The 13461-nt window shown below is 39.8% G+C and overlaps 1 protein-coding gene across 4 annotated transcripts in view; it reads left to right on the forward strand.

Annotated features, from left to right (window-relative positions):
* The first annotated feature begins 2298 nt into the window (after positions 1–2298).
* Positions 2299–13461, forward strand: part of ZMYM4 (zinc finger MYM-type containing 4) — a 137952-nt gene continuing 126789 nt past the window's right edge. The window contains exon 1 of one of the 4 annotated variants that reach the window (XM_063104530.1): positions 2299–2504. Coding sequence is in view for 1 of the 4 variants with exons in the window: in XM_063104528.1 (XP_062960598.1) it covers positions 2466–2504 (39 nt within the window). In the remaining 3 variants the exon portion in view is untranslated. Of the gene's footprint in view, positions 2509–13461 lie in introns of all 4 variants that reach the window. The other 3 variants (XM_063104528.1, XM_063104531.1, XM_063104529.1) reach the window with 3 other exon arrangements.

Below are 13461 nucleotides of genomic sequence, written 5' to 3' on the forward strand. Positions count from 1 at the left end.
GATATTTCAAACAAGCCAGGAAGAATGAGGCTTTGAATTCTGACTTGGCCTCTCTGCTAAATGACCTTGGCCTAGTCATTAATCTCTAAGAATCCCTCTGTAAAATTCTGATTAACTTTGCAATAGTCACCAAATTTTGGTTTTCTCTTTTCTCCTTCTTCCATATGGATGATTGTACTGAACATTGGTGGTATGATTGTATATTATCTGGAATGAACAAATCCTGCTTAGTATTAAAGACCCAACACATTCCTAATACCTCTAGAAACAGTCTAATGTAGGAGAAAGCCAAAGTTTGTGGTCAAAATGCCTGTTCCAGTCCTGATGCTAATCCTTTGTGTCATCTCAAGCAAGTCACATCTTTTCTGGACTTCATGGCTCCATTATTAAATTGTGAAGTTGCACTAAACCAATAGGCTCAAACTGTGTTCTGAGAAACCCAGCATTTCTCTAATGGTGGGAGAAATCATCAAAGAAGGAAAAGAGAGAGGGCAAGTGTGAGACTGAGTGAACAGGCTTGCGGGTCCCACACTTCCACTTAAAATTTAGCGGCTCCATTTTAAGCAGTCAGCTTTTATTAGGAGAGATTATTTCACTGCCAATAAAACAGGTGGAAAACCTTTTATGTACCCACATTCTCTGGAACTATCTTTTTGTAGCTCATCTTTTTATCTTCTTCTTGTCTTGGACATGGAACTAAAGGATCTAACTTTTTAAAAAAAATTCTGGCTGAAATGAATATATTTCTTTGTACTTCTCTCCTCTCTCCTACTAAGGAGTGACATTAAAAGTTAAAGGCATAAGCAAGTACCAGCATGTAAACTTCCAGCAATTTCATAGACAGTTTTCAGAAAAATGTCATAGATTAGGAAACTTCTTGGTTTCAAAACAGCTACCAAGTGTTACACAAAAGTTGAAATGACACATGGAAGTTACATCTCGTTATCCCGTGATTTTAGGAGTTGCTCATTCCCATTTGAATGTCTTGTCATGGGGAATGATCTTCAGAAGTCAACTTTTTTGTATTTCTTACTATAGGTCTCCTCATTGCCCCTAGGCTATCATTATAAACTCCATGAGGACAATTTTTCTCTACCTGAGGCGTTTGGGACTAGCATGAACAGAAGAGAGAAATCAAGTCCTCATTGTACTCAGTCATCCTCAGGTTACAAACCAACTTAGGTTTCAGGGCAAGTTAGACCCAAATCTACTTCCTGGTTCCTGCTTAGACAAAAAGATGCTCATCCTTTAAATTAGATTCTCAAGCTCCTGCAATGGAGGACACACAACACCTGCAAATCATCACACGTCTTCACAGGAGAATTACAATATTCTTGAAATATCACAGAACTTTCATTTTTAATCTTCTAGGGACATCAGATTAAAACAAATTTATATCTTGTTTTGAAGACACCTTGGTGCCTTGAAAGGCCTGAAGGACTGTGACTCAAATCTTGATTTTAATTCCACACCAGCCACTAGGTATTTTGGGGGCAAATTACTTCCCATGACCAGGCTGCAATTTTACCATTGGAAGCAATGGAGTAGATGATTCTCAAGATTCTTCCTCATTTTTCTATTCTCAAAGACAAATTACTACTGAGGAAATTATCTCCAGTGGTTAGTTCAGTCTTCAAAACCACCAAAGGATATGATTTTGAGGTTAGACTATAGGAGTTGGCCCTTGATATTCTATGCTCTGTGCTTCGGATCAGGCTGTCCAAAGGCAGGAAAGTTGGTTTTCCTTGAGACTGTCTTGCTCCCTCATTGGTTGGGATTCTTCATGTTCAGAGGTCCACTGAGAACTCCGACTTACCATCATTTTGCCTTTTCAACTGCATCTCTGTAATCAGGCGTGCGATGGTGATGTGGACTTCCACTGACATTTCACCCAGTTCTTCAGATTGTCTTTTCACTAATTTCTTTCATTCCTCCTTCATCACTGCGTCATGGGCCCTTTAAGGGAGCCGCCATAGTTGAGTGGTGGGAGCAGCTGCTGGCAGCAAAGAGACTTGTAGGATTTGGCCTACCCTGGGCCACTTACCGCGCACGCTCAGGACCGGGGGCTTGGTGGGAAAGGAAGGAGGGGCTTAAGGTGCGCCTGCGCATCAGGGGCGCGCGCAAGGGGCTGGTTTGGTGATCCCTTTAAGAAACCGCAGGCGGAGGAATTTCTCTGAGAGAAAATAATCCTACTCACGGGGCCCCTTGGAGGCCATTAACCCCCCGAGTCCCGGCCCCCCCTTTCCCGGGCAGGCCCGACCGCCCACGCGCGCACCCCTGGGATCTCAGGATCTGAGGCCGGGTTCGCGGCATCTGCCCCCTCCCCACTCTCAGTTCAAGGCCCGGCCGGGTTGGGGGAAGCTGCCGCGAGGCGGCCGTGCCTGCAGTGTGGGCGGGGGCCGGGGGCCCGAGAGGTGCCGCCGCCACAGCGCCAGGAGCCACAGCGGTTCCGAGCGGGGCCCAACATGGCGGAGAGAGAGGTGGAGTCCGGCCCCCGAAAGAGGGTAGGTGAGGTGAGGCAGAACTCGGGCGGCGGGGGGCGGGGCGCGGCCCGGGGCAGGCGCCGGGGCTGGGGCCGGGAGTGGGCGATGCCCCGGCTCGTGGAGGGGTCGCCGAGGGCCTGGTTGGGGAAAGGTTGTGGACAGGTCTGAGGCAGTCTTGGGTCTGGAGCGCGCTGGCGAATGGTTTTTCGGCAGGTGGGACAAAGATTTGCTGCTGGTCGGGAGGGGGAGGGGCGGGGGTTGTTGTGGGTCTCCTCTCCACCCCACAGTGCTGGGGGGTGGGTTATCTGCGTCCGGGGAGGGAAGGTGTCAGATTCTTAAGTGCTTCTGCAGTAGATTAGAGTCCGTGGAAGTTTAACTGGGGAGAGGTCAGGTGGGGGTGGCGGGAATAAGTCGTGGAGGGGTCTCATGAAGAAAAACCAAGAGGATTCTTCAGTAACACCATCGCGAATTCATTTTCCTGCCTCATTCCCCTCCCCCTATAACCGTTATCAAGACCAAAGTGGAGGTGGTGCTTTTTACCTGCGAAGAAGTGGGGTTGCTGGCATGTCCTGATTTAGAAGAAAGAATTTAGTAACCATAAATGTCATGTTTTAGTGTGGCCTCTCTACTCGCAATTGGAAACGTGGAAGAGTATGACAAGTTTTGTCATAACGAGGATGTACCCATTCATCCTGCAAAGGTGAAGCCAGTTCTACATAGGAGTTGTTGAATGCCTTTTAAAGTTTATCTTGAAACTTTTCTTATTTAATTTTGAATGATTTTTTTCAGATGGAGAACAATACTGCACTATCGATTGAGCAATTTTTTTTTTTTTTGACTTTTATTTTACTTCTTCTCCCCTTAGCAAATTAAAGAGAAAGTTTCCTATAGGAATCTTCTCTTTGGGGTTAGTCTCAAAACGATCAGTTAGTGTTAAGCCAACCAACCGGGTTAAAAAATTACTTCTTAATCTTGATAATGCCCTTCCAATTTAGAATAAAATTAGCAATCTCATATTGATATTACAGCTGACATTTTGGGTGTTTACTATGTGCCTGGCACTGTGCTAAGTGCTCTACGTGAAGAATTTAATCTTACAGTAACTCTGTGTAAAACCCATTTGCAGATGAGGAAATGTAGGCGTAGAGGGCTTAAATTATTTAAGATGAGACTGCTAGTTAAGAGGCTGAGCTGGGATTTGAATCCAGGTTTGTCTCAACTAGAGTGCCTGTGTTCACATAGGAGTTTCTTTTAATCTACGCGTTTCTCTTTAAAAGCGTAAATTGTAAATAACCAAAGAAGTATTTCTCCAGCAGTTTGTTAGGAAAATATTTTCAACTATCCAGCAAAATTGAAAAATCGACAGGGAGCATCCATAGACCCGATTACCATTAACATTTTACTGTGTTTGTATTGTCACATATTTATCCATCTGTCTATTCCTGCATGAATTCATCAGTCATCTTATTTTAATGTATTTCATTGTAGTATTTTGAGCAATTAAAATTTAATGTTAATAGTCTTAGGTTTACAAAATGTTAGATTCTCCTCATGCAGTAGTCTAGATAGAGCAAGTTAAGCAATATGATGGTATGCCCAAATAGTTAGCAATGTGGTGGTATGCCCAAATAGTTCATTGAGTACAAATATTGGTGTTTTGAAATTTTAAATTGTTTTTCAAGCTGTGATCAGTTTTGAACTGGATCGTCATTTTGCTTGAGTGAAGACATATGGCATATGGTCCACCAATTAAAATATATAGGGTAAATTACTTTAGATGTGTAATGTTAATTCAGGGAGATCTTTGCATCCCATTGCCGCTAATGCTGCTGTCAGTCACCTTTTAACATAGAATGTTCTAGAATGTTCTAGAGAACATCTATGCACTTTGGCAACAAATTTGACTAGATTTTAAATACATTCTTCTTTCTCCTGTAGTACCTTTAAAAGGTGTCACACTGGTAGCAATCAAAACATTCTTATTTTTAACAGTTTGTAACGTACACAACACTTGTACAGGTTTTCCCCTGTTATTTTTCATTGTGGAGAAACATTACAGTCAATGCCTTTTAGATCAATAATTCATTTTGGTTTTAATATTTGGTGAGAATGTTCACTAGGATTGTCTTAAATGGTACAAGTGCCTTTTTTCCCACTTTTTTTTAATGTGTCAAACTCCACGTGGATTCCATATGTGTACTCCAAATAGATTAGTGGGGATTGTGGAATCCAATTTCTTTTTAAATAATTTGACTGCTTGCCTTGAGGCGGTTAAAACAAATTAACTACATAGACCTAGATAATAACTTTAGGTTATTTAATCTGAAACTGCATTGATGGCCTGGTATTGTATTTATGATGCTTACTGATTTAGACCTTTATAAGCCACAAAAAAGTTGTGCACCTATGCTAGTTGATGAGCTGTATGCTAGGTCTTTGCTATGGTACTTATCGTAATTGTACATGCTAGCTCTCCTGCTAAATTGTGAACTCCTTTAGGAGAGGGCACATTTTATTGCTTTTTGCATCTCCAACACCTATGACCTCCATGTAATAGGTGCTCAAAAGACATTTACTGATTTTGGTTAGAAAAGTTTACCTGTTAACAGCAGAGGCTCTATGGCTTGGGTACCAAGTTCTCTGCTTGGTAATATTGGGGGCTTCTATAAATTTTTCATATCATCCTTTACACCCCCAGAGTTCTCTTCCTTTTTTTTTTTTTGGAGGCTGGCCAGTACCAGATCCAAACCCTTGACCTTGGTGTTGTAACACCATGCTCTTACCAAATGAGCTAACTAGCTAGCCTGAGTTCTCTTCTATGAATCCAGATTTAGGGATCTTCTGATTGCTCTAGATTATGGTTAGATGTGAGAGGACTGCATTTTAAGACCATGGGATTAACAACCTTAGATGCTTTGTAGGCCTACCTGTTGTCTTATTTTCATGCTTTTGGGTAGTTAGAATAGTATTTATTGATTAGAGAAGATTGATTTGGTTATATTCTTTGAGACTATGTGATTGTATTCAGACTATTCTTTAATGCTGGTTTCTCAATTTGTGAACATGGGGGAGCTGAGTATGTGGGTTGGTCAGCAATACCTCCATCTATATGTAGAGAACCAAGTTCATATCCTTGTGCCTATATATGAAGGCCAGTATTACACACACACACACACACACACACATGCATACGCACTTTAAAGTCAGGATATTTTGGGGATATTATTTATGAATTTTTTTAAGATTGTAAAATTTTTGTTTTCCAAAATAGGTTTTAAGATTCCTTAGGTAGGTTTGTTATAAATAGTTTATGTATAGCTATTATAATAAACAGTGTGTTATGAAGTATAAAGTCTAACTAAATCTGGCAGCCATATTTTGTTGTAAAATCCCTATATCTTTTCAAAGTTTACATGCAAAATAATAACTTTTGTAAATGTATGTGTTATTACCTGGTCTAGTAAGTTGTATCCATTTTCATACTTAAACTAATCTGCGTATTAAATTTGAGGTATATGTATTTGGTATGCTTAAAAAAAGAGAAAGCATATGTATAAGAAGTATGCTTCCATTTTTGTGAAAACAAACCTACCTTTCTCCCCTCCCCACATATGTCTGTGTATGCCTGTATATGAATTTAGAGAAAGTTGTGGAGGGTACATGTCAGGCTGTTACTATTGATTACCTTCAGGTGGTGGAGATGAGAAAGGAACAGGCATGTAAGTGAAAATTTCTCAAAGTTGAAAAAATACTCATGGTATAAAAGTGAAAATGTTAACTATAAAATGTTATCTGTGATATTATTGTAAATGTGTAAAAATTGAACATGTAGACAAGGAAAAGAAAGTAACATGAACAAATGAAAGCAATGATTTTGTTATGTGATAGGATTATGGAGAAATTTTGTTTTGGATTTGTTATTTTAATATCTATAATAAAATAATTGTAAAAGGTTGATCCCTCTTAATTTCTTAATGAACTTTTTCTTTTTTCTGTCTTTTTGCTAAATGCATTACTTAAAAACATGGTGGTGTATGTCATTAAAATATTTGCAATTCATATGTACACACTGTGAATCATCTGCTTTAAGAATGCATTGGCTCTTTGTATAGAGACCATTTGAGGAGTTCATTCTGGTATTGACAATGATCCTAAGTTATTTTCACACTGCTTCCCATCGTTTAACTAGCCAGGGGCATCTGTAAATAATAATAATACTGGGTATTTATAAACCTTTAAGTGCCAATCATTCTAAATATTTTATATGTATTTTATCTTTCAATCCTCATTAATTCCAGAAGGTACTATTATCGTCCCATTTTATTAATGAAGAAACTGAGGCATGTAGGGATTTGCTCAAGATCATAATTTAATTTGCTAAACCAGTAGCAACTATAACTTGAAAGTTGTACTGTTTGATATGTAGTATAGGTTAGACAGTTTTGACAACTGAACAGTTTTCAGCATTTTTCCATTCCTGTCTCATTTAACTTCTCATTCCCCTCTTCTCTTTCTCTCTTTTTTCTCTCTCTCTTTCATTTTATTTTTTGGCAGATAGCCATTACAGGGATCAAACCCTGGACCTTGGTGTTATAAGCACCATGCTCTTAACTGAGCTAACCGGTCCTTCCTTCCTTCCCTTCCTTCCCTTCCTTTCTTTCCTTTCTTTCCTTTCTTTCCTTCCTTTCCTTCCTTGTTGAAATGATTTCAAGGAAATATCAAGTACCATATCATTTAATATATAAAAACTTCTTGTGTGTGTTTCTAACAGGTATGAACTTTTAACAAATACAACCACAATACTATTATATCTAACACAATTAAGAGTTCCTTTATCTGGTCTGTGTTCAGATATCTGTGATTCTTTAAATGTCTTTTTATATTTGGTTTGTTTAAATCACATGGTTTATATGTCTTTCAAGTTTTTCTTAACTTTTAACCATTCCTGTCCCTAACCCATACCTTTTGTACTTTTTTCCAATGCTATTTATTTGTTTAAAAACCACGTCATTTATCCAGGAGAATTTCTCACATTCTAGATTTGGCTGATTTAGTCCTTGTTGTGGTGTTTAACGTGTTCCTTTACCCTTCATATTTCCCACAAATTAGTGGTTAAATATACAGCAGTGGTTCTGAACTTTGGCTGGAATATTAGAATTATCTGGGGGTAATTATCCTGATTCACAGGCCACATCTCAGATCAATTAATCAGAATTCATGGGGTGAAATCTAGGCATCAATATTTAAAAAATTACTCAAGTGATTTCAGTCTGTAGCCAAGATTGAGAGCTTGAATTGGTAAACCTTGATGAGATTTAGGTTTAATTTCTTTGGCAAGAAAAATTTAAAAATAGAGTGATTGTATAATTTTTTCCAGTCAGACAATTTTGAGAATGAAAGGGGGTGCTATTAATAATTATACTGGGACAATAGCCATAAGTTAGGACTGTTCTAGACAAATTAGGATATATAGTTACCCCTTTAGATGGTACTGTGAATTCTTGTTGCATCATTCCAGGAGACATAATAGTTGTCCCACTTTTAGTGATACTAAAGTTGATCATTTGGTATAGGTTCTGTTAGTTGCATCTAAACAGTTTCTTCTTAATTTTTCATCTAATGGATTTATCAGCTGTTGATGATTGATTGTTTCCTAGACCCATTATTTTCACTGGAAGAGTGACTTTCTATCTTTTCTCCTATATTTATTAACTGGAATTCTTCCGTAAAGAATTCCCTCATCTATTATGTGGTTACCATGTAATATCATTTGTATAGGAAAAACAGGGTAAGTGCTTATTTTTCCCCCTTTATTTACCAATTTTCGGAAGAAAGAATTGATGCCTTAGCAACTCCCAAAGGTTTAGGAGGGGATATCATTATGAACTCATGAATTTTAATATTATTTGATATGTTTAAATTTATTGTGGTGATTATTATTATTTATTTGTTTGTTTGCTTGTTTTTGGCAGCTGGCTGGACAGGGATCTGAACCCTTGACCTTTATTGTGGTCATTATTTTTAATGTCCAAGTTTGTCACATTTTTGATCACTAGAGGTCTGCATTAGTTTCCTAAGACTGCTGTAAAAAATTACTACAAAATTGATGGCTTCGAGTAACAAAGATTTATTTTCTCACAGTTCTGGAGGCTAGAAGTCCAAAATCAAGGTGTCAGCAAGGCCATGGTCCTTCTGAAGGCTCTAGGAAAGAATCCCTCCTTATCTCTTCCAGCTTCTGGTGGCTTTATTTGTGTTCCTTGACTTGTGGCAGTCTCTGCCTCCATCTTCCCGTGGCCTTCTTTCTGTGTCTTTTCTGTTTTGTTTTGTTTTTTTAAGGATGTTCTTCATTGTATTTAGGGTCTACCCTAATCCAAGGTCATTTCATCTCAAGGTCCTTACCTTGATTATATCTGCAAAGACCCATTCTGCTCGCATTCTGAGCTGGGTGGACATATCTTTTGGGGACTACCATTTCACCCACTACAGTTCACCCTTTGACCCCCCAAAACTTCATGTGGATCTCATATACAAAGTACATTTACCTCACCTTAATATCCCCAAAAGTCTCAACCCATTACAGCATAACTCTTAAGTCCAAAGTCTCTTCTAAATGTCATCAGCTCAAAAGGTCCCAAAATCTCATCACTGAAATCATCTAAATTAGGAATGGATGTGGACTCTGGGTGTGATCTAGCTGGGGCAAGATTCCTCTCCCTCTGTGGACCTGTGAAACTAGAAAACATGTTTTCTGCTTCCAAAATATGTTGGAAGAAAATGGAAGCGATAAAAGGGACTCTGGTCCCAAGTAAGTTTAAAACCCAGCAGAACAAATTTCTATAGGTTTCAAGGCCTGTGAAAGTCTTCCAAGCCCGTTACCCAGTTTCAAAGCCACCTTTACATTTTTAGGTATTTGGTTACAGTAACACCTCACTTCCATGTACCAAAATTTGCATTAGTTTTTAGGTTTGCTGTAACAAATTGTGACAAACTTGGTCGTTCAAAACTACAGAAATTTCTTGTCTCACAGTTCTGGAGGCTAGACATCTGAAATCAAGGTGTCAACAGGGCCGTCCTTTCTTTGTGAAGGCTTTAGGGAAGAATCCTTTTTCTCTTCCAGCCTATGGTGGCCCTAGTTTTCTTTGGTTTGTGGTAGCATCTAGTCTCTGCCTCTGTCTTTACATGGGCTTCTCTCTGTGTCTTCTTTTCTATCTTTTCTAAGGGCACTTTTCTTTAGATTTAGGGCTTACACTAATCCAGGATGGTCTCATCTTAAGATCCTTACCTTAATTACATCTGTAAAGAACTATTCCAAATAAAGTCACATTCTGAGGTTCTTTTTGGGCATAGATTTGAGAACCACAGTTCAACCCACACCAGGGTCTTTAAGGTTGGCACCTGGATCCTTTTAAAAAATTACTATTTTATATTTAAACAATTACTTTAGTTTTTTTGTGTTAAAATACACGTAACATAAAATGAAATAAATCAGGCACAGAAAGACAAAAACTGCGTGTTCTCACTCATATGTAGAATCAGAAACGTTTGAACTGATAGAAACAGAAAGTAGAATGGTAGTTCCCTGAGGTTGAGAGTTGCAAGGAATGGGGAGATGCTGGCCGAAGGGTAGAAAGTTGCAGTAGGTTGGGAGGAATGAATAAGTATTTAAGGTAACTGCCTTGGGTTGAATGTCTTCCCCAAACTTAATTTCCACTGTAACTGTTGAGGGTGGGAAGTCCTATTATGGTAATTGAAAGACAGGGCCTTGAAGAGGTAATTAGATTGTAGGACCATGCTGTAGTGAATGAATTAAAAATGGTGGTCAGTGGCGTGGTTCTGAAGGCTTTAAAAAGAGTTAATGAGAAGTTTGCTCTACCTCTGCTTCACCATTTTCTGCCATATAAGACCCCTGCATTGGGCCAGCCTGTGGCTCACTTGGGAGAGTGTGGTGCTGATTACACCAAGGCCATGGGTTTGGATCCCTATATAGGGATGGCTGGTTAGCTCACTTGGGAGAGTGTGGTGCTGACAACACCAAGTCAAGGGTTAAGATCCCTTTACCGGTCATCTTTTGGAGGGGAAAAAGAAAGACCCCCTGCATTGCTGTAGAGTCACCTCATCAGATGTGTTCCCTGGACTTTGGACTTCACAGCCTCTGAAACTGTAAGCAGTATATTTCATTTTCGTACAATTACCCAGTTCCAAGTATTTTGTTACAAGCAACAGAAATGTACTAATACAGAAAATTGGTACCAGGAGTGGGGTGTTGCTTATAACAAATACTTGAAAATGTGGAAATGGCTTTGGAACGGGGTGTTGAAGAGGGGCTGGAGGAATTTGGAGGAACAGACTAGAAAAAGCGTAGATGCTGGTGAAAGTTTAGAAGACAAGAAAACCTGAGAAAGTTTGGCATGTTTTAGAGACTGGTTAAATGGTGGTGACCAAAATACTTTATGGAAATATGGACTATAAAAACTGTTCTAAGGAGGTCAGACAGAAATAAGAAGGAATTTATTGGAAACTGGGGCAAAGATCAACCTTGCTATGAACTGACAAGGAACTTGGCTGCATTGTGTCCATGCCCTAGGACTTTGCAGGAGTTGAAACTTAGTAGTTGTGAACCAGAGAATTTGGTGGAAGAAATTTCTAAGCAGCAAAGCATTAAGGAAGCTGCATGGCTACTTTTAAGAGCCTACACTGAGATAGGGTGGCAAAGGCATGACATAAAGCCAGAATTTAAAAGGGAAGCAGAGTGTAAACATTTGGAAAATTTGCAGCCTGGCCATGTGGTAGAGAAGCAGAGAGAATTTTCAGAAGAAAAATGCAATGGTCCTAAGAAGATTAGTAAAAAAGAAAGGGACTATCAGGAGAAAGGGGAAAAGGTTCTGAAGGCATTGCAGAAGCTTCTGGGGCCAACCTTTCCATTCACAGGCCCAAAGACCTAGGGAGACAGAATGATCTTAGGGAACAGGCCTGAGGCACCCTCCACAGACTTGCTGCCCAGGATCACCTTGGGAAGCTGCTTCTAGCACCAGCACCCCAGTGCTTTGGCCACTCCAGCTGTGGCTAAGTTGGACCCAGGTGTGGCTGGAACTGCAGCTTGGAAAATATAAGCCAGAAGTCATGGCGGCATTCACATGGTGTTAGGTCTGCAGAATGCCAGAGCTCTGAAGGCTTGAGAGCCTCCACTCTGGCTTCAGAGGATGCATGGAAAAGCCTGGGGGCCAAGGAAGATACCTGTCAGGTGGAGTCACTGCACAGAGCTTTTGCTGGAGCAATGCCAGTTGGAAATGTGGGGTTGGAGTTGCAGCAGAGAAACCCTATCAACACCATGCCTAGTGGAGCCTTGGGAGTAGGACCGCCATGGAGACACCAGAGTTGTGGAACTATAAGTGTGCAGCTCCAGCCTGTGAGATCTAAAGCATCATCTGAGACCAGGAAAGCCATAGAAGTGGAGCTGCCTGAGGACTTGGGGACCCAACCCCTGCACCAGCATGCAGAAGACATCAAACATGGCATCAAGGTATGTGATTCATCAGCTGTAAGATTTAATGCCTGTCCTGCTGGGTTCCAGACTTGTTTGGGACCTGTTACCCCTTTCTTTTGGCCTATTTCTCCCTTTTTGGATGGGAATATGTACCCTGTGCTTGCTCCACTATTGTATCTTGGAAGTAGATAACTTGTTTTTGATTTCACAGATGGGATTTTGAACTTTGGACTTTTGAGTTTAAACAAGTTAAAGACAGTGGGGGTGAAACGAATGTGTTTGTATGTGAAAAAGACATGAGTTTTGGGGGGCTAGGGGTGGAATACCTTGGGTTGAATGTATCCTCAAAACTTAATTCCCACTGTAACTCTTGAGGGTGGGAAATCCTATTATGGTAATTGAAAGTTGGGGCCTTGAAGAGATGATTAGATTGTAGGACCATGCTGTAGTGAATGGATTAAAAATGTTGGTCGGGGCATGGTTCTGAGGGCTTTAAAAAGAGAGTGAATGAGAAGTTTGCTCTCTTTGTGCTCCACCATTTTCTGCAATATGAGACCCCTGCATTGCTGTAGAGTCACCTCACCAGATGTGTTCCCTGGATTTTGGACATCACAGCCTGTGAAACTTGTAAGCAATAAATTTCATTTTCTTACAAATTACTCAGTTCCAAATATTTTGTTATAAGCAACAGAATGGACTAATACAATAACGGATATGTTAACTCACTTGATTCAATCATTTTGCACTTCGTGCACATGAGGGGACTTCAAAGAGTTTGTGGAAAAATTAAATTAAAAGATAAAAATAAAAAATACAACTTCTCAACATAAGTGCTCTGAAGTTCAAGATACTTTTCTAAGTGATTATACCAGCCATTTAGTCCGTCCCTGAAGAACTGTGGGTTCTGGGAATTTAACCATGTTAATACAGTCTTCTTTACATTATTAACTGAAAAAAATGAGTGTGTTTTAAAGATTTTTTTAAGATTTGGAAACAAAAAGAAGTCAGAAGAGCCAAATCAGGACTGTAAGGTAGATGCCTAATGATTTCCCATTGAAACTCTAACAAAATTGCCCTTGTTTGATGAGAGGAATGAGCAGAAGCATTGTTGTGGAGAATAACTCTCTGGTGAAGCTTTCCTGGGTGTTTTTATCCTAAAGTTTTGGCTAATTTTCTCAAAACACACTCATAATAAGCAGATATTATCATTCTGGTCCTCCAGAAAGTGAACAAGCAAAATTTTGAGCATCCCAAAAAACTGCTGCTATGACCCTTGCTCTTGACCAGGCTGCTTTTGCTTTGACTGGACTATTTCCACCTCTTGGTAGCTGTTACTTTGATTGTGCTTTGTCTCCAGGATTGTGCTGGTAAAGCCATGTTTCATCTTCTATTGCAATTCTTTGAAGAAAGGTTTTAGGATCTTGAATCCCATTTGTTTAAAATTTCCATTGAAAGTTGTACTCTTGCCTGTAGCTGATCGGGGTGTAACAATTT

The sequence above is a fragment of the Cynocephalus volans genome, chromosome 8, assembly GCF_027409185.1.
Source record: "Cynocephalus volans isolate mCynVol1 chromosome 8, mCynVol1.pri, whole genome shotgun sequence".
NCBI classification, from domain to species: domain Eukaryota; kingdom Metazoa; phylum Chordata; class Mammalia; order Dermoptera; family Cynocephalidae; genus Cynocephalus; species Cynocephalus volans.